General features: G+C 49.9%; 1 protein-coding gene across 1 annotated transcript in view; it reads left to right on the forward strand.

The window, feature by feature from the left end:
* Positions 1 to 3,584: 3,584 nt before the first annotated feature.
* Positions 3,585 to 20,000, forward strand: part of LOC143300325 (uncharacterized) — a 90,762-nt gene continuing 74,346 nt past the window's right edge. Inside the window, exons 1-2 of the mRNA XM_076613926.1 lie at positions 3,585 to 4,337; positions 4,422 to 4,523. Coding sequence (XP_076470041.1) covers positions 3,656 to 4,337; positions 4,422 to 4,523 — 784 coding nt within the window. The 5' untranslated portion in view covers positions 3,585 to 3,655. The remainder of the gene's footprint in view (positions 4,338 to 4,421; positions 4,524 to 20,000) is intronic.

The raw sequence follows: 20,000 nt of genomic DNA on the forward strand, positions 1-20,000 counted from the left end.
AACATGTTTCTCTGTGTAGACGTTTTCATGTACAGAAATGCCTAGCCGGAAGTATCTAAAAGAACAGCCAGCTTCAAGTTTTTGTACGCCCACGTATGAACAAGACACACGAGTTGTTACTGCTTTGAAATCTCTGTCCCCCCCCCCCCCCCTACGTAATTTCTAGTTTCCACGAAAAACTAAGCCTGCTATCCACCCACTCAGACATGCACACACTCGCAAAGAGGGAGATGGAGAGAGAGAGAAGGAGGGAGGGGTTTGGGGGGGGGGGAGAATGAGGAGGGAGGGAGAGAAAGATTAGAAGAAAAGAGAGAAAGAAGGAAAAAACAAAAGAAAAAAAAATGGATGTTTCCATATCAGGTATTTATAGGAATCAAAGACGTGAAATGAAAGAACCTGAAATAGAATGCAACATGAAATGTTAAAAAACAAACCGAATTGAATAAATGAACAAAGGTAAAAAAAAAAAAAGAAAAAAAAAAAAGAAAAAAAATTTAAAAAAAAGAAAAAAAAACCCAGCCAAAGGCAGTTTCCAGTTTGTCAGTTTGTGATGCAGAAATCTACGTGTCCCCCCCCCCCACCCCCTCCAACCCCCTTCCTCTCTGTGTGTTTCTGTTTACATCTTTCATTGACTCTCTGTCTCTATCTCTCAAACTACCACAGTGTGAGAACGAGTCTCTCTCTCTGATACGTTTAAACACCACCACTTCATAAAGGGCTAAAGCCTTTTTTTTTTTTTTTTTAATAAACCATCCGAATCTCTCTCTGTCTCTGTCTCTGTCTCTGTCTCTCTCTCACTCTCTTTCTCTCTCTCTCTCTCTCTCTCTCTCTCTCTCTCTGTTTCTCTCCCTCTGTCTCCATCTCTCTCTACCTGTCTGTCTGTCTGTCTCTTTGTGTGTGTGTGTATGTGTGTGTGTGCGTGTGTGCGTGCGTGCGTGCGCGCGCGCGCGCGCGTGTGTGTAAGTGTGACGCTTTATAGTGGTTCGTGGTTGGGCCTGTGTGTGTGTGTGTGTGTGTGTGTGTGTGTGTGTGTGTGTGCCAATGTTCCGGTCTTTTAGGCGGCTGTGTCAACAACAGTATCTCCCTTTCCACAAGGTCCCTACAGCAGCCTGAGAAGAGCGAGGACAGGAAGGAAGAAAAGCATCGTGTTCTGAAAGCCAGTCACAGCCAGCGTTCCCTTCCCTCCCCCCCCCCCCCCCCCCCAACACCCCCCCCCTCCCCCACTCCACCCGGTTCCATTCATGTCCAGCCTCGCTGCTGTCGTGCTAGAAACAAGGGCACTTGAGACAATAACTCCCCACTCCCCCAACCTGCCGCGCCATCACTCCCCACCATCACCACCCCCATCTCACTGCCAGCCCTTTGCTGATAGGCAGACGGATGCAGCGCTCCGCGGACGGAAAGAAACAGTGCTGTTTGGCGTGACTCACGTGCAGCTATCGTTTGGGCGTTGAGTGACGAAGGAAGCATCATCTAGAGCAGCAGCAGCAACAGCAGCAAACAATCAGCCAAGCTCAACAAGAGCTTTAAAAAAAAAAAAAAAAAAAAAAAAGAACAACGAGACTGCCATTAGCAGCGACGGTATTAGCAGCAGCAGCAGCAGCAGCAACAAAAATAATGATAATAGTAACCTCATCAACATCAACAGCAGCAAGAGAAAAACAGTGTCAACAACAAAACAGCAGCATCATAGGCAGCAGCAGCAGCAACTGAAGCCACAAGATTATCACCACCTGAACAGAGGCTGCAGCGACAGACACGAGATAATCACCAACAAAACAACAGCAACACCAGCAGCTAAAACCGTAAGATCATCACCAACAAAACAACAGCAACACCAGCAGCTAAAACCGTAAGGTTATCACTAACAAAACAGCAGCAACAACAGCAGCTAAAACCGTAAGATTATCACCAACAAAACAGCAGCAACAACAGCAGCTAAAACCGTAAGATCATCACCAACAAATCAGCAGCAACAACAGCAGCTAAAACCGTAAGATTATCACCAACAAAACAGCAGCAACACCAGCAGCTAAAACCGTGAGATCATCACCAACAAAACAGCAGCAACAACAGCAGCTAAAACCGTAAGATTATCACCAACAAAACAGCAGCAACAACAGCAGCTAAAACCGTAAGATCATCACCAACAAAACAGCAGCAACAACAACAGCTAAAACCGTAAGATCATCACCAACAAAACAACAGCAACACCAGCAGCTAAAACCGTAAGATTATCACCAACAAAACAGCAGCAACAACAGCAACTAAAACCGTAAGATCATCACCAACAAAACAACAGCGACACCAGCAGCTAAAACCGTGAGATTATCACCAACAAAACAGCAGCAACAACAGCAGCTAAAACCGTAAGATTATCGCCAACAAAACAGCAGCAACAACAGCAGCTAAAACCGTAAGATTATCGCCAACAAAACAGCAGCAACAACAGCAGCTAAAACCGTAAGATTATCACCAACAAATCAGCAGCAACAACAGCAGCTAAAACCGTGAGATCATCACCAACAAAACAGCAGCAACAACAGCAGCTAAAACCGTAAGATTATCACCAACAAATCAGCAGCAACAACAGCAGCGAAAACCGTAAGATCATCACCAACAAAACAGAAGCAGCAGTCTTTACACTGGCTCTGACGCCAGCCCAGATGATGGAGGACAGGATCGCCCGCTACATCGCCAGCCTGGACGGACCCCCGACCGGCCCCGACAGCGGCGACAACGTCAACCTCAACTGCCTGGCCCTACGTCACCCTGACGCCCAGTCCGACTCTGATGACGTCAGCGAAGCCTCCCTCAGCTCCTGTGAGTGCGGGGAGGAGGAGGAGGAGGAGGAGGAGTGGGGGGAGCTGGGGATGCGCCTCTCCCGCGTGGACAGTTTTTCCGGCAACAACAACCGGCCCCGCGCCCACACCCTGCTGCTGACACAGCTCTGCCCCCGCAACACCCCCGCACCACTCCCCCCTGCACAACTCCAACCTCAACACCACCACCGCTCTCCCACAGCGGGCGAGACGCGAGACGGGCAGGCAGCAGACCAGGAACAGGTACTACGACCACTTCGACAGACACCACAGCGTCACCACCGGCGCTGATGACGTCAACAGACACTACGTCATGAACAGACGTCACTCCCAGGCTCACCCCCGTGACGTGCCCCTCAACCTGTGGCACAACCACCACCACCACCACCACCACCACCCCCGTCCCCGGCGTTCCTCCCTCCCCCGCCATCACCACTACCACCAGCAGAAACTGTTTCAGCACCCTGAGGACCATCAACATCAACATCAGCATCAACATCGACGACACCGCTCAGGTTCTGTCAGTTCCGCGGTCAGGGAGACCTCGACTATCGTTAACAGGCAGCACAGACCGGCAGACATAGACCGCCACCACTCTCAGGAAGACCCCCAGGACTACGACCACAGGCAGGGTAGTGAGTTCCAGCCCCCTCCCCCTCGCTGGGAACGCCGCCAGAGCGAGTCACGTCACCGCCACAGCCTGAAGAAGAACCACCACCATCAGCAGCAACAGGAAGACAAGGACCCAGCCCTCTCCAGCAGCCAGCACTCTAGGCGTGGGAGGCGGTCGGTGGGCACGGTGCAGCCCCTGGTGACGTCAGAGGAGTGCCATCATGACGGGAGCGGCGGGGACCTCCCTGCCCCAGACCCCGACCACCAACCTCAACGCCGCCCGAGGGAACCAGCAGCAGGCCCGGCACCACAAGCGTTACGTATTCCCTGACCCGCCCCAGGTCACGGGTCAGGGTCAAGGTCAGGCGGGCAGGACGAGGCGGGCATCCATTGACCCGGCCCCCCAGCCTCAGCCCTGGCTGGACACCTACCCCCGGCCCCGGCTCCACACCGTCAGTGGGTCCGGCAACGACCTGCAGGCATCGCTGCACTCAGCCATGGCACGCGTGCAGGTCAGCAGCCCAGGAGAGAGGACGAGGATCAGGGGGAGGGGGAGGGCCATGTCGCTGAAGAAGCCCCGGAAGAAGACGGCCGAGGGGCAGCCCTTCCGGCCCCGCACGTGCTCCCTGCCGGCCCGGAACCCCTACAGCAGCAGGGGCGGCCACCCCCCTGAGGGCGAGGTGTACACGCTGCGCTCTTTTCTGACGACGCGCAAAGGGCAGCTGGTGAAGAGGGGGGACTCCCTCAAGTCACGGAGCAGCAACGCCAGCGTCAGGTCCTCCGGAAGCGTCACCGATCTCCCTCCTCCTCCTCCTCCCTCCTCCTCCTCCCCCTACCACCACCACCACCACCCACCACCCTCCTCCTCCAACTCCTCCCACGCCGCCTCTTCTTCGCTGTCCCCAGGGGAGAGAGGAGGAGGAGGAGGAGGAGGGGGGCCTGGGTCCTCCTCCACCACCACCTCCCCTCCCCCCACCCCCACCCCGGCCTACAAAGTGCTGATGGTGGGGGCGGAGGGGGTGGGCAAGTCGTCGCTGACCCGCCAGTTCTCCACGTCAGAGTACCTGGGACCCTTTGACCACACTGCTGGTGAGTCTGTGCCGCTGTTTGTTGGTGATGGTGGTAGTGGTGATGGTGGTGGTGGTGGTGTGTGTGTGTGTTGTGTGTAGTGTTTGTTGGTGATGGTGGTGGTGGTGGTGGTGGTGTGTTGTGTGTAGTGTTTGTTGGTGATGGTGGTGGTGGTGGTGGTGGTGGTGGTTGTGTGTAGTGTTTGTTGGTGATGGTGGTGGTGGTGGTGGTGGTGTGTTGTGGTGTGTGTGTTGGTGATGTTTAGTGATCGTGGTGTGGTGTGGTGTGTGTTGGTGATGTTTGGTGATGGTGGTGTTTGTGGTGTGTTTGTTGGTGATGGTGGTAGTGGTGGTGTGTTGTGTGTAGTGTTTGTTGTTGTTGTTGGTGGTGGTGGTGGTGTTTGTGGTGTGTTTGATGGCGGTGTGGTGTGGTGTGGTGTGGTGTGTGTGTTGGTGATGTTTAGTGATGGTGGTGTGGTGTGGTGTGTGTGTTGGTAATGTTTAGTGATTGTGGTGTGTGTGTTGTGTGAAGTGTTTGTTGGTGGTGGTGGTAGTGGTAGTGGTGGTGGTATGTTGTGTGTAGTGTTTGTTGGTGATGGTGGTGTGGTGTGGTATGGTGTGGTGTGTGTATTGGTGATGTTTAGTGATGGTGGTGTGGTGTGGTGTGTGTGTTGGTGATGTTTAGTGATGGTGGTGTGGTGTGGTGTGGTGTGTGTGTTGATGTTTTGTAATGGTGGTGTGGTGTGGTGTGTGTGTTGGTGATGTTTTGTAATGGTGGTGTGGTGTGGTGTGTGTGTTGGTGATGTTTAGTAATGGTGGTGTGGTGTGGTGTGGTGTGTGTGTTGGTGATGTTTGGTGGTATTGATGGTGGTGGTGGCTATCTTGGGTGTCCTTGTCACCTGTGACATGGGTCCTCTACCACGCCTGTGCATAAATGAGAGCTTGGCGGTGAAAGAGTTAAACTGGCTTTCATCGTTCCAACGAAACCTTGACTGTGGTTGTTCGGAAACTGCTTGGTCACTGTGAGCTCGGCTTCAATCAGAAACACACACCAGCTTCACGATTGGGCCAACAGCAAAGTGAGAGCTGTATGATCAATGGTTTTATCCACTGCAATGGGAATTTGTTTTCAGCTTACGCTTTTGTGAAGGACTATAACTCTGAAACTAGGGTGACCAAATTTCACTGGCTCTCAGCGCTGCAGACTGGTTACTTGCGGCAAGCTTGGCCTTTGGGAACCATCCCAACGCCAGCTGTCCCAGAGCCCTCTTGGCCAAGAGAGTGAGGATGTAGCAAGGCAAGACATTATTACCTGTAATCAAAATTGTAGCCCAGTTGGGACAGCAGTTGCTTCCTCTGCTGTTGTGATGGTCAGAGTCTTACACATGACTATCATACACTTTGTACTGTTGATGTTTTCGGCGTGGCTCAGTTGTGAGTGTATCGGCCTGGTCTTCATCTCGTACGTTCATGGCCTGCGACCCCCACGTTCACTTGTATAGGGCATGAGTGGGCTTTCAAGTGTATGACCGTTTTTACCCCCGCCATGAAGGCAGTCCTATTCCATTTTCGGGGGTTGGGGAGTGGGGGGGGGGGGGGGGGGGGTATACCGAATATGTTCTTGTTTCCGTAACCCATGGGTTGCGGGATCTTTAACGCGCGTATTTGTTCTTCTGCATGCGTATACACACGAAGGGGGTTCAGGCACTAGCAGGTCTGCACACTGTTGACCCGGGAGATGTGAATCATCCCCACCCTTTACACACTAGGTGCAGTCACCGGGATTCGAACATGTCAGACTGGTACTAGATCCAGACGTTGGCACCTGTACACCTTGCATTGCACACATTCCATCGCATACTTTGCATTGCACACATTCCATCGCATACTTTGCATTGCATACCTTGCACTGCACACATTCCACCGCATACTTTGCATTGCATACCTTGCACTGCACACATTCCACCGCATACTTTGCATTGCATACCTTGCATTGCACACATTCCATCGCATACTTTGCATTGCACACATTCCATCGCATACTTTGCATTGCATACTTTGCATTGCATACCTTGCATTGCACACATTCCATCGCATACTTTGCATTGCATACCTTGCATTGCACACATTCCATCGCATACTTTGCATTGCATACCTTGCATTGCACACATTACTGAAGGAGGTGAAGAGTGCAAGGGACAGCACTTTGTGCTGCTTGTCAGCTGGGTCAGTTTGATTTTTGTTAAACACCATCAACCGTTTGCTGTGTTTGTCCACATTTTTCTGAAGCTTCTGCTTTTGAACTCTCTCTGTCTCTGTCTCTGTCTCTCTCTTTCTGTGTGTGTGTGTGTGTGTGTGTCTGTCTTTGTCTCTGTCTCTGTCTCTGTCTCTCTCTGTGTGTCTCTTTCTGTCTGTATATGTATGAAAAAGAGCACGAAACAAACACTCACTTTTGCGTTATTTTGCACACATTTGTTGGATAATTAAGTTACGTCTCCTTGATAATTGATACAGTAAGCCAGTGTCAATACAGGCATCAATTCTCTCTCTCTCTCTCTCTCTCTCTTTCTCTCTCTCCTTCTTCCACTCTCTCTCTCTCTCCGTCTCTGTCCCTCTCAAAATGTATCCATGAAGGTTTTAGGAATCAGCATTCCATCATCAGTTCCTGATGTGTTACCTGGAAATCAGAGACCTTAGTTTCTTTCTTGTCACTGCCGTTATCTGTTAGAGCCATCGCCATCGCCATCGCCATCGCGTGACCACATGTTCCTGTTTGATGGTTTTCACACGATGCCCACGATGTCTTGTGACGTTGTGACAAGTGGGTGTGAGATAAGGGAGGGTGCGGGGGTGGGTGGGATGGGGGGGGGTGGGGGTGGGGGGCAGGCCTGTGGTAGCTGCTGTGTGGTGTGTGTGTTAGTGTGTGCACGTGTGTGTGTGCAGGTCAAAAGGTCAGCAGGTCATTGAACTTTGACCTTACTGTCCTTGTGATCAGGGAATCCTTCAGGTTCCTTGTTAGGACATCATCACACTGCTCATCCCTCTGTCCTCTGCCTGTCTGTATCTCTCTCTTTGTCTCTGTCTCTCTCTGTTTGTATCACTCTCTCTTTCTCTCTCTCTCTCTCTCTCTCTCTCTCTCTCTCATATGTCCAGTTGGTGTATAAATGGCTGGGTTTATTTATTTTTCTAACAAATTCCACAAGTGTTACAAGAACTGCAGCAATGTCTATTTCCTGTTCATTGAGATACAGAGAAGAATATGATACTAGCAGTTTGCGATATATATTATTTTTTTTCCTCATAAGCCACTTGTTCACGTGCACTTGTGTTGCAGGCTGGAGGCCCAGATATTAGAATTTGTTGATCTTGTTGATATATATCTCCCTCTCTATTTTCTGTTCATTGAGATACAGAGAAGAATATAATACTAGCAGTTTGCGATATATATTATTTTTCCTCATAAGCCACTTGTTCACGTGGACTTGTGTTGCAGGCTGGAGGCCCAGATGTTAAAATTTGTTGATCTTGTTGATATATATATATATATATATCTCTCTCCCTCCAACACCTCCTCTCTCTTCCTCCCCTCAACTGTATCCATACGCGTGTTGTGAATCGGAACGTCTGTGTTTCATCAGCATTGCCTGGTGTATCATCTGGTAACCAGAGACGCTGGTTTTTGTTATCTGGAAGAGCCACCGCTATTGCGTGACCACCTGTTCCTGTTTGATGGCTTTCACACGATGCTCAGCGATATCTTGTGACGTTGTGACAAAGGGGGTGAGAGGCAGGGACAGGGCTGTGGTGGTTGCTGTGTGTGTGTGTGTGTGTGTGTGTGTGTGTGTGTGTGTGCGTGCGCGCGCGCCAGTGTGTGTGTGTGTGTGTGTGTGTGCACCTGTCGACAGGTGGCCGGATGCACGCACTTTGTGCAGGTGAAGAGGTCACCCAGGGTCATTGACCTCACTCTTCCTGGGCTGTCAGTGGGAATGCTTCAGGTTCGTGGCTGGGAGTGTCGGTACTCCCGTGCTGTGACGTCAAAGTTAAGACGTCAGAAAACACACTATACCCCATCTAACTTTCCTGCTGTGACGTCAAAGTAAAGACGTCAGAAAACACACTATACCCCATCTAACTTTCCTGCTGTGACGTCAAAGTAAAGACGTCAGAAAACACAGTGTACCCCATCTAACTCTCCTGTTGTGACGTCAAAGTAAAGACGTCAGAAAACACACTATACCCCATCTAACTCTCCTGTTGTGACGTCAAAGTAAAGACGTCAGAAAACACACTATACCCCATCTAACTCTCCTGTTGTGACGTCAAAGTAAAGACGTCAGAAAACACACAGTGTACCCCATCTAACTCTCCTGTTGTGACGTCAAAGTAAAGACGTCAGAAAACACACAGAATAACGCCTCTAGCAACTGCTTGCAAAGCACGCTGTTCAAAAGAGGACTCAAAGGTCGTTTCTTAACACGACAATCCAGAGGTTTTAAAATTATTTTGATTGATTGATGTGGATACTTATATAGCGCCTATCCTCGGTCAGAGACCAAGCTCTAAGCGCTTTACATACACAGGGACATTTGCACCACAGGCTGCCTACCTGGGTAGAGCCGACTGACGGCTGCCACTGGGCGCTCATCATTCGTTTCCTGTGTCATTCAATCAGATTTCAGACACACACGCATCCACACTCAGACAGACATGTAACATTTTACGTGTATGGCCGTTTTCTATTTATTTACCCCGCCATGTAGGCAGCCATACTCCATCTGCACATATGTTGACCTGGGAGATCGGAAAAATCTCCACCCTTTACCCACCAGGTGCACCGAGATTCGAACCCACGACCCTCAGATTGAAAGTCCAGCGCTTTAACCATTCGGCTATTCGTCTGTCAGTTCCCAATCCAATGCAGGCGTGTAGTACAAGGTCCTACCCTATACTCACTCTCACCCCCAAACCCCCGTTCCCTGCACTTTAGGACGCCCGTGTCTTCATCAACCTGTTGCCATGGGATCTTCACCATTCATCCGGCGTGAAATTTCCTTTTATTACATACTCCCTGGACTAGTCTGACCCTGGAGAAAGGTCCAGTGACGGTGAGGAAAGACCCACTGACCACAGGGAAAGTCCTGTTGACAGTGGGAAAGACTACAACTTGGGATTCTCTCTTGAGGGCACATAAGACCCGTATGGCTGTGTCTGGAGTGGCACCGTCTTCATCTGTCTGCGGGCAGGGGCGGTTTGGTCTTTGGGTTGTGCTCAGCAGCTGGAGGGTGCTGTCGTTTACCGGTGGGCTCTGCAGTCATGAAATACTGTCTGGTACACCCATGGGGATACTTCTTTTAAGGCTGTCCCGAGTTGCATCTCTTTTGCCTCTGTTCGGGAGCAGTTATGTCCCTTGAATTCTTAATGGAGTGTCCTGTGCGTGCCGGCACCCATCGTGAACACAAAGCAGGCCTCCAAGGGTGGTGCAGGATTGTTCCAAGGACGGGTGGAGACAGTGCTTCTCTGGGTCCTCCCCAGCACCTACGGGTGTTTCTCTTTCTCCTTCATACTCCCTGTCCTCTCTTTGAATCCCCCCCCCCTCTCTCTCTCTGTCGGTCTGAAACACACACGCACTGCACGCACATACAAATGCACACACACACACGTGCACGTACATACGCACACACTCACACGAACGCACGCACACACGCACATTCACGCACGCACACACGCACATTCACACTCGGACACACGCGCACGCACACAGACACAGACACACGCACACAGACACAGACACACGCACACACACACACGCACACACATACACACGCACACACACACACACACACACACACAGATTGAACAAACATTTACTGTGTGAGGTCGTTCACCCCTTGTCTTGACTCTACAGTGTGTGTGTGTGCGTGTGTGCGTGCGTGTGTGTGTGCGTGTGTGTGTCTATGTGTGTGTGTGTGTGTGTGTCTATGTGTGTGTGTCTGTCTGTGTGTGTGTGTGTGTGTGTGTCTGTGTGTGGTGGCATGTGTGTGTGTGTGTGTGGTGGCATGTGTGTGTGTGTGTGTGTGTGTGTGTGTGTGTGGTGGCATGTGTGCGTGCGTGTGTGTGTGGTGGCTGTGTGTGTGTGTGTGTGTAATGACGTCGACATGCAAGCTGTGACCAGACTGGAAAACAAGCTGTGTATTTCAGTCAGGGATCAAAGAGCTGGATGGCTGTGTGGTTTTACTCGTGGCTGGTTTGTTCACCGCAGTCTACAGTGATAGAACAAGGAGAATCAAACAAAATCCCCCTCCTCCCCCCCTTCTCCCTCTCTCTCTCTTTCTTTCACACACACCCGCTCGCTCGCAGAAACGCACACACGTACACGCGCACGCATGCATACACACGCACACTCTTTCTCGCACGCACTCACGCACACACTCACACATACATAGAAACTTGCACACACGCGCACACACACACACACACACTCATGCGTGCTGACTGGTAATTATGCATATACATGCACACGATGACGCGAGCAAATGAGGACAAACTGGGGTTCAGGGTGATATGTTGAGAGAGAGGAGAGAGAGAGAGAGGGAGGGAGAGAGAGAGAGAGGGAGAGAGAGAGAGGGAGAGAGGGAGAGGGAGAGAGGGAGAGAGAGGGAGGGAGAGGGAGAGAGAGAGAGAGAGAGAGAGAGAGGGAGAGGGAGGGAGAGGGAGAGAGAGAGGGAGAGAGAGAGGGAGAGAGAGGGAGGGAGAGAGAGAGAGAGAGAGGGAGGGAGAGAGAGGGAGGGAGAGAGAGGGAGAGAGAGAGAGAGAGAGGGAGAGAGGGAGAGAGAGAGAGGGAGGGAGAGAGAGAGAGAGGGAGAGAGAGAGAGGACAGACAGACAGACAGAGAACACAGCCTGTCTGTCTCGTCAACTGCAGGGCGATACCTGAAGTGGAGACCACTTCCATCCGCAGACGTTTGTCCCCAGACTTTCTTCTGTTTCCACTTAAAACAACAATAATAATAATGGTATTTATATAGCGCTGAATCTTGTGCAGAGACAAATCAAAGCGCTTTCGTACCAGTCGTTCACACGCATGCATTACTTTAAAACTGTAGAAACTAAAGACAAGGAGGAGGCAGGCAAGGGAGGCAATTTTGGGAAGCGGTGGGTTATAATAAGGCCAGACTTGAAAGAGCTGAGTGTGGAGACTTGACGAAGCGAAAGAGGAAGTTCATTCCTATTGCAAGATCCAGAGACAGAGAAAAAACGGCGGCCAACAGTCGAGTGTTTGAATCTGGGTATGCGTAAAAAGAGTGGATCCGAAGCCGATCGTAGTGAGCGAGATGGAGTGTAGAGGTGAAGGCAGCCACAGAGATAGGAAGGGGCAGTTTTGTGAATACATCTATAACACAGAGGCTGATCTTGTACTTTATTCGGTGTGTGACAAACACACTTCTGTTTCTGTCTTCGTCCCTTTCTTTGCCTTTGTTTGTCTCTTCTGTCTGCATTTAAGAGTTTGGTTATGCTGCCGTGTTAACTCACTCAGTACGGACAGTCCACTCTTCTCCTCTACACAGACCCCTCGGATGTCCAGTGGGTGTCTGAATGACCCAACTTTTAGCTTCCGTCGTCAGAATTGTGGTATTCTTTGTCAACATTCACCTCTTCAGTATAAGAGCCTTCCACTTGCAATATTTTGATGATGGTAATTGGGGTGAAACGCTGTTAACGTCGTCTCTTTCGCCGTTCGTATGAAGAGAGTTAATGTCCGATCAATATGATGCCCAGCTATACTCATGTTTGTTTATTGTTACAAAGTGCGTTTTTTGTAATAATGACCGTGTCGCTGATCGATGGATCTGAAGCATAGCCATGTTGGTGTTTGTCTGTCGTTAACACACTGTGTTTTTTGTAATAATGGCCGTGTCAATGACCGATGAATCTGAAGCATAGCCATGTTGGTGTTTGTCGTTATCACATTGTATTTTTGTAATAATGGCCGTGTCAATGACCGATGAATCTGAAGCATGGTCATGTTGGTGTTGGTCTGTCGTTATCACATTGTATTTTTGTAATAATGGCCGTGTCAATGACCGGTGAATCTGAAGCATGGTCATGTTGGTGTTTGTCGTTATCACATTGTATTTTTTGTAATAATGGCCGTGTCAATGACCGATGAATCTGAAGCATAGCCATGTTGGTGTCTGTCGTTATCACATTGTGTTTTTTTTGTAATAATGGCCGTGTCAATGACCGATGAATCTGAAGCATAGCCATGTTGGTGTTTGTCGTTAACACATTGCCCTGCTGTAATGCCCTCTACACTGACCAGGGGGGATAGCCTGGGGTTAATGACAACGTCTGGCTTTGTCTTGTGCTGTGTTGTCTTGTGTTGTCTTGTCCTGTCTTGTCTTGTGTTGTCTTGTCGTGTCGTGTCGTGTCGTGTCGTATCGTGTGTTGTCTTGTCTTCTCTCGTGTTGTCTTGTCTCGTGTTGTCTTGTCTTGCCTTGTCTTGCCTTGTGTTGTCTTGTCTCGTGTTGTCTTGTCTTTTGTCCATTTCCTCTGTCCCTCCTCTCCTGACCTGCAGTGCCCCCCTCCCCCTCCATCCCCCCTTAACTCCTCCCTCCCCCCCACACCCCCACCTAATAATAATAATAATAATAATAGATAAGCTTACTTAAATAAATAAATAAATAAATAAATAAATAATAAGTATAATATAGAAAAAGGTAGTAGTAATAATAATAATAATAATAATAAAAAAATAATAATAATAATAAATAAATAAGACAACAATGATGATAAATAAGCATGTCTACACAGCTCATTAAAACTACTCCCCTCCTCCTCCTCCTCCTCCTCCTCTCCCCTCTCATGTCCGGCCAGGGTCAAGGTCGTCAGTCAGGAGGAGGGCGGAAGGAAGGAAGGCAGGCAGGTGGTGGAGGGGGAAACAGGAGATTTGGGGGTAGTGGTGTGTGTGGACTGGAGCCATGGACACCTGTGTCTGCAGCGTTCGGTGCAGCGGGAGCAGAAAGGGCTGTCAAGCAGGGCAACAAAAAAATTTTTTTTTTAAAGAGAAAAATGACCACAGCCCTGAACAGTTTGACCTTCAGGACGACAGCGAATAGGTCGTCAAACTCAATCCCATTGGAACAACAACAAGGAAATCTAAAGTGTCTGAAATGGAACATCCTATCCTGCTTTTGTTCACGAAATATTTGTTTCCGTATCCGCTATTTGATGAAGAGGAGATCGTGTCCTGTTTTGTGTGTGAGAGAGAAAAAAGAAAAAAAGAAAAAAAAAAGTGCCTTACAAAACGGCCCTTTGTGGTCAACAACTGCAGCTGTTGGCTTTGAGGTCAAGGCGGACTTGGAGTAATGGGTGCGCTACACATTAGACCTTGACTGGACCTCCTAGGGTGTTGACGTCATGTTAGTGAGGTCCGCTTGAACACTTGACTGGACCTTCTGGGATGTTGACGTCATGGGATGAGGTTCGCTTTGATACATGAGTGAACCTGCTGGGATGTTGACGTCATGGGATGAGGTTCGCTTTGATACATGAGTGAACCTTCTGGGATGTTGACGTCATGGGATGAGGTTCGCTTTGATACATGAGTGAACCTTCTGGGATGTTGACGTCATGGGATGAGGTTCGCTTTGATACATGAGTGAACCTTCTGGATGTTGACGTCATGGGATGAGGTTCGCTTTGATACATGAGTGAACCTTCTGGGATGTTGACGTCATGGGATGAGGTCTGCTTTGATACATGAGTGAACCTTCTGGTATGTTGACGTCATGGGATGAGGTTCGCTTTGATACATGAGTGAACCTTCTGGGATGTTGACGTCATGGGATGCGGTTCGCTTTGACGCGTGACTGAACCTTCTGCGTGTTGACGCCACGAGGAATGGGGGTGGGGTGTGGGGGGTTGGGGTGGGGGCGGTGAGGGGGGGGGGGGGGGGCAGACGACGGGGAGGTGCATTGAGGAATTTTCACTTTGGAAAGAAGCAAGAAATGGGGGCGTGGGTGGATTAAACTGTGGCTGAGTTGATCATTTTGATGTAAACAAGAGGCTTGGAGAAGCTGTACAATTTAACCCCCCCCCCCCCCCCCCCCCCCCCGCCCCCCCAAAAAAAACAACAACAAAAAACAAACAAAAACAAACAAACAAAAACAAACAAACAACCCTTTACCTCATTACTGACTTGACATTTAAAGGGACCCGAAGAAAAAGGATGTTTGGATTGTGTTTGAAGCAGCTATATACGAAAAAGACCCCCCCCCCCCCCCGCCCAAAAAAAAGCCCCAAAACCCCCCAGAAAAAAACAACCCAAACTATTGAATCGACAGCACTAGGTAAAAGCAAAAAACCAAAAACAAAATCAGCAACCAAAAAAAAGCCGTTTTCCAGAGACCTGAATCACCGACAACACCCACGGAAAAAACGAACTTCCCAGTCCGCATTTCATCACGAAGCAAACAGTTGGGTTTTTTTTAGAACCATCTTTTATATATCATCTTTTTTTTTTTAAAGCTCTGAGCTTGAAATGAATCACACAACATGCAACCCTGTGACGACATCCAACAGCCCCTCCCCCCCTCCTACCCCCTCCTACCCCCCCCCCCTTTCAAAGACAAGACAAGAAAAAAAAAAGAGACAAAAAACCCCCAGAAGAAAACAGTGACCGAAAGACAAAGAGCGGGTGGCCAGGCAACCAGGAGAAAAAAGGCGGGCATGACAGGTGAACAGGGTGTATGGGGAGGTTTCACTTCCCCCTGTCACGCCACACGGCCGTTACACAGGTCTCTCACGGCTCCTGGAACGGACATCAGACCTTGGTTGTTGTTTTTTGTTATTGCTGTTTGTTTGTGTGTGTGTGTGTGTGTGTGTGTGTTTTGTTTTTCTCTCCACACACGTTTCTTATAAGTTACACACTTTGTGCCTTGTTTGAACGTTGAGGGAGAAAACACACAACACACATCATGGGTAGAGAGGGAACGGAGGGGAGGGGGGTTAGTTGTTTGAGGGGAAAAGGTGGGGTGGGGGTTTGGGGGGGGGGGGGTTAGGGGGAAGGATTAAGGAGGTAGATGTGGAGGGTGTGTGTGTGTGTGTGGTGTCGGGGGGGATGGGTAGGGGGAAAGATTAGGGAGGTAGATGTGGAGGATGGAGGGGGTGTGTAGGGGGGGGGGATGGGTAGAGGGAAGGGTTAGGGAGGTAGATGTGGAGGATGGAGGGTGTGTGTGTGTGTGTAGGGGGGGGGGGAGGTATAGGGGGAAGGATTAGGGAGGTAGATGTGAAGGGTGTGTGTGAGAGTGGGGGGATAGAGGGAAAGGTTAGGGAGGTAGATTCAATGAGATTCCAAAGCCTGTCTGACTGATGCATTTCGTGATAAAGTAAGTCTAGGGAGAGCTGGGCAGTACAAGGTCTTCACAGAAGAAGACCACATCTACTGGGGGGGGGGGGGGGGGGGGAACAGAAAGCAAACGCCTTACCATCATCCCCTGCCACCCTGTGGACTATCACATTACTGCAGACAGGTCCAACAAGCCCGAGATCGAGGGATCAAAAAGAAAGCTGTATCTAAACTCGCCTCAAAAGACAAAAAGGTCACTGTCCGTTTTATATTTTGTTTTCAAACGTTTTTGCTGCATGGACGCTGTTTGACTGCTGACAATGACTGGGTGGTTTTGTTGTTGTTGTTTTGGTGGTGGTTGTTCTTTGTTTGTTTTTGTTTTGTTTTGTTTTGTTTTTGTTTGTTTTTTGTTTTTTTGTTTGTTTTTGTTTTGGTTGTTTGTTTTTGTTTTTTTGGTTTTGTTTGTTTGTTTTTTGTTGTGTTTTTTTTTTGCAGCATGAACTTTGATTATTGATCATGATAGAGTTTGTTTTTTGTTGGTTTTTTTTTGTTTTTGTTTTTTACTTTGTTTTGCTTTTGTTTTTTTGTTGTTGTTTTTTGCAGGCATGGACTTTGATTGTTGATCATGACTGAGTTTTGCAACATGGACTTTGTTTGATTGTTGATCAATGACAGAGACAAAGGTTGGGTAGGTGGAGGTGGGGGGTGGGGGGGTGAACAGAGGCAAGGGGGTGAGGGTGGGGGTGGGGGAGGAGGACGACAGACACACACACCTCTCTGGACATCGTCACGGAGCAAGGACTGACGTTTGTTGCCCACTGGTCTAACTGTTCTTGTGTCACACGCACTGGGGGAGGAGGTGGGGGAGGTGCGGAGGGGGGGGGGAGAAGGGGTAAAGAAGAGAGCAGTGGGGGGTGTATGCGTGGGGGGTCGGGGAGGAGGGGAAATGGGGATGAGGAAGAGGGTGAATAGCGTGTGGGGAGGGAGGGTAGGGGGGGGGGCGGCGGGAGTGGGGGGGGGGGCAGGGGGTCGTTTTTTATTTCCCCTCTTCCTTTGAGTATGATTTCATTTGGCCAGGGTTGGTGGGGTTTTTTTTTGGTTTTTTTTGGGGGGAGGGGGGGGGGGGGGTAGAATAGACTTGACACTTCTCTCTTTCTTTATTCCTTTCTCTCTCTTATTCTCTCCCTCAGTGTGTGTGTGTGTGTGTGTGTGTGTGTGTGTGTGTGTGTGTGTGTGTGTGTGTGTGCATTTGCATGTTTGCGTGTGCGCGCGCGCCTGTGTGTGTGTGTGTGTGTGTGTGTGTGTGCGTGCGTGCGTGTATGCGCGTGTGTGAGAGTGAGTGAATACGTGAGTGAGACACACCAGAGACAGACATCGATATATGTAGCGAAATAGCTAGTTAGATATATAGATAGCTGTAGGGTGGGAGGAGAGGGGGTTAGTAGATGACAGCCCTCACGGGACAGAGTTCAGTCCCCTGTCTGCTGATGGTGTTCATCTCCCCCTTGCCGGCGGTCCCTTTGATGTTCCTCAGTCCTTGTGTGTCCCACTTACCACACACTGCGGCCCGCCCCCTTTCTCTGTGTGTCCCACTTACCACACACTGCGGCCCGCCCCCTTTCTCTCTGTGTCCCACTTACCACACACTGCGGCCCTTCCCCTTTCTCTCTGTGTGTCCCACTTACCACACACTGCGGCCCGCCCCCTTTCTCTCTGTGTGTCCCACTTACCACACACTGCGGCCCTTCCCTTTCTCTGTGTGTCCCACTTACCACACACTGCGGCCCTTCCCTTTCTCTGTGTGTCCCACTTACCACACACTGCGGCCCGCCCCCTTTCTCTCTGTGTCCCACTTACCACACACTGCGGCCCGCCCCCTTTCTCTCTGTGTCCCACTTACCACACACTGCGGCCCGCCCCCTTTCTCTGTGTCCCACTTACCACACACTGCGGCCCTTCCCTTTCTCTCTGTGTCCCACTTACCACACACTGCGGCCCGCCCCCTTTCTCTCTGTGTGTCCCACTTACCACACACTGCGGCCCGCCCCCTTTCTCTCTGTGTCCCACTTACCACACACTGCGGCCCGCCCCCTTTCTCTGTGTGTCCCACTTACCACACACTGCGGCCCGCCCCCTTTCTGTGTCCCACTTACCACACACTGCGGCCCGCCCCCTTTCTCTCTGTGTCCCACTTACCACACACTGCGGCCCGCCCTTTCTCTCTCTGTGTCCCACTTACCACACAGGGCGGCCCGACCCCTTTCTCTGTGTGTCCCACTTACCACACACTGCGGCCCTTCCCTTTCTCACTCTGTCTCTCTGTCTGACTGTCTTTCTCTCTCTGTGTGTGTCTCTCTCTCTCTGTCTCTCTCCCCTCCTCCCCCCTCTCTCTCTCCCTCTCTCTCTCTCTCTGTAATCCAGTGACCATGGCATATTCTAGCTATTCTAAGTGCAGCATCCCCACGAATTTACACACACACACACACACACACACACACACACACACACACACACACACACACAGAGAGAGAGAGAATCCTGTGGGACTCCATACTTAAGAAAAAGACGACCTCAGTATTTGTTGTTAGCATGCCCTCTGAACTTTCAATCAGAAAGAGATGATTTCAAACCAGAAAAAGAAGCACAATTATCGCAATGAAATGTTTATGGATAAATAATCGACACATCAAATATCTCTTATAAACGAAAGTATTTGAAAGAAATTTCTTGTAAAAACTCAAGGCAATAATTATGACACTCGTGTGGAATACGAATAATTAAACGTGACTTATAGCTGCCTGGTTGGCTGCTCAACGCAGCTGTCACCACCTCAGTTTTGACTAATTCACTTCCGCCGCGCTAAACACACGTCACTTCCGCTTTCTTCCTCCACCGCAATGGCGGACCTAGGCAGTGTTGACGACGTGCTAATGCCGTGCTGACCGCCCTGGTGTAGGAGGGCAGGGTGTGGTGACCAATAATTGACTGCCTGCGGTTGTCTAATCTGTTTGAGCTGGGTGTGAGGCAGTGGAGACTGTGGTTACATTGTCCGGCTGGTTTCCCATACCGGTCAGTGCCGGGAGCTGTCCATTAGCAGCCGGGCCGGTCAGGAAGGAAGGACAGTTAATGGCACGTGCAGTGCGGGACAGGAAATGAGGGGCTGTTAGTGGCCAGCTGTGTCTGTTGCCACGTGCGGACCACACCACACGTTGTTTTTGGGGTCAGTGTGGTGAGGCGGAGGACGGCGTAAACACCTTGTTTGGCTGCTTGGGGTGGCTGGTGGGTGTCAGGTCTGACACCTCCCCTCCTACCCCCCCCCCTCCACACACTACACCCCTACCACACCCCTCCTCAACACACACACACATACACACCGTCACACTCTCTCTCTCACTGTCTCTTGTTTAGCGCGCGAGCGTGTATGTGGGTGTGAAAATGCGCGCGTGCATGTGTTTGAGGGAGGAGAGAGAGAGAGATAAAGAGAGAGAGAGAGAGAGAGAGAGAGCTTGCAAGTCACATGCGCATTGATATATTATTCACACTATTTGATTCATTATGTAATATTTTTGTTAGTGGCCCACTCCTTTGTTATGGGCCGGAGGCCTAACAAATAAACCATTGTCTTGTCTTGTCTCTCTCTCTCTCTCTAGTCACCACCACCCAGCCCCACACACGTTCAGTTTGACGTGTTAATAATCCTTCATTTCCTGTAGAAGCATGGGGGGGATCAGCTGGGTGTAGCCAGCAGCATGTCCAACCTCACGGTAAAAAGTGCAAAAGTGGGACAGCAACAATTAAACTACATTCCATGAACTTCCTTAATTGCATTTTTACGGTCATTGATCCGATTGCGGGAACTGGAAACGGATTCTACAGCCGCGCGCGTGTTTCAAGCCTTTTTTTTCTTCTTTTTTTTTAACAGCATACCCCACCCATTCCTCAATAAAATACAACTCGTTTCTGGTTACAACCCTAATTGCATTATTTGTGGAGTCGTCATTCCAATACTCTGTTGGATTCCCAGTTTAACTCACTCAGTACGGCCAGTCCTCTCTTCTCCTCTACACAGACCCCTCGGGTGTCCAGTGGGTGTCTGAATGACCCAACCTTTAGCTTCCGTCGTCAGAATTGTGGTATTCTTTGTCAACATTCA

This window comes from Babylonia areolata, chromosome 26 (genome assembly GCF_041734735.1).
Source record: "Babylonia areolata isolate BAREFJ2019XMU chromosome 26, ASM4173473v1, whole genome shotgun sequence".
In the NCBI taxonomy this organism is placed as follows: Eukaryota; Metazoa; Mollusca; class Gastropoda; order Neogastropoda; family Buccinidae; genus Babylonia; species Babylonia areolata.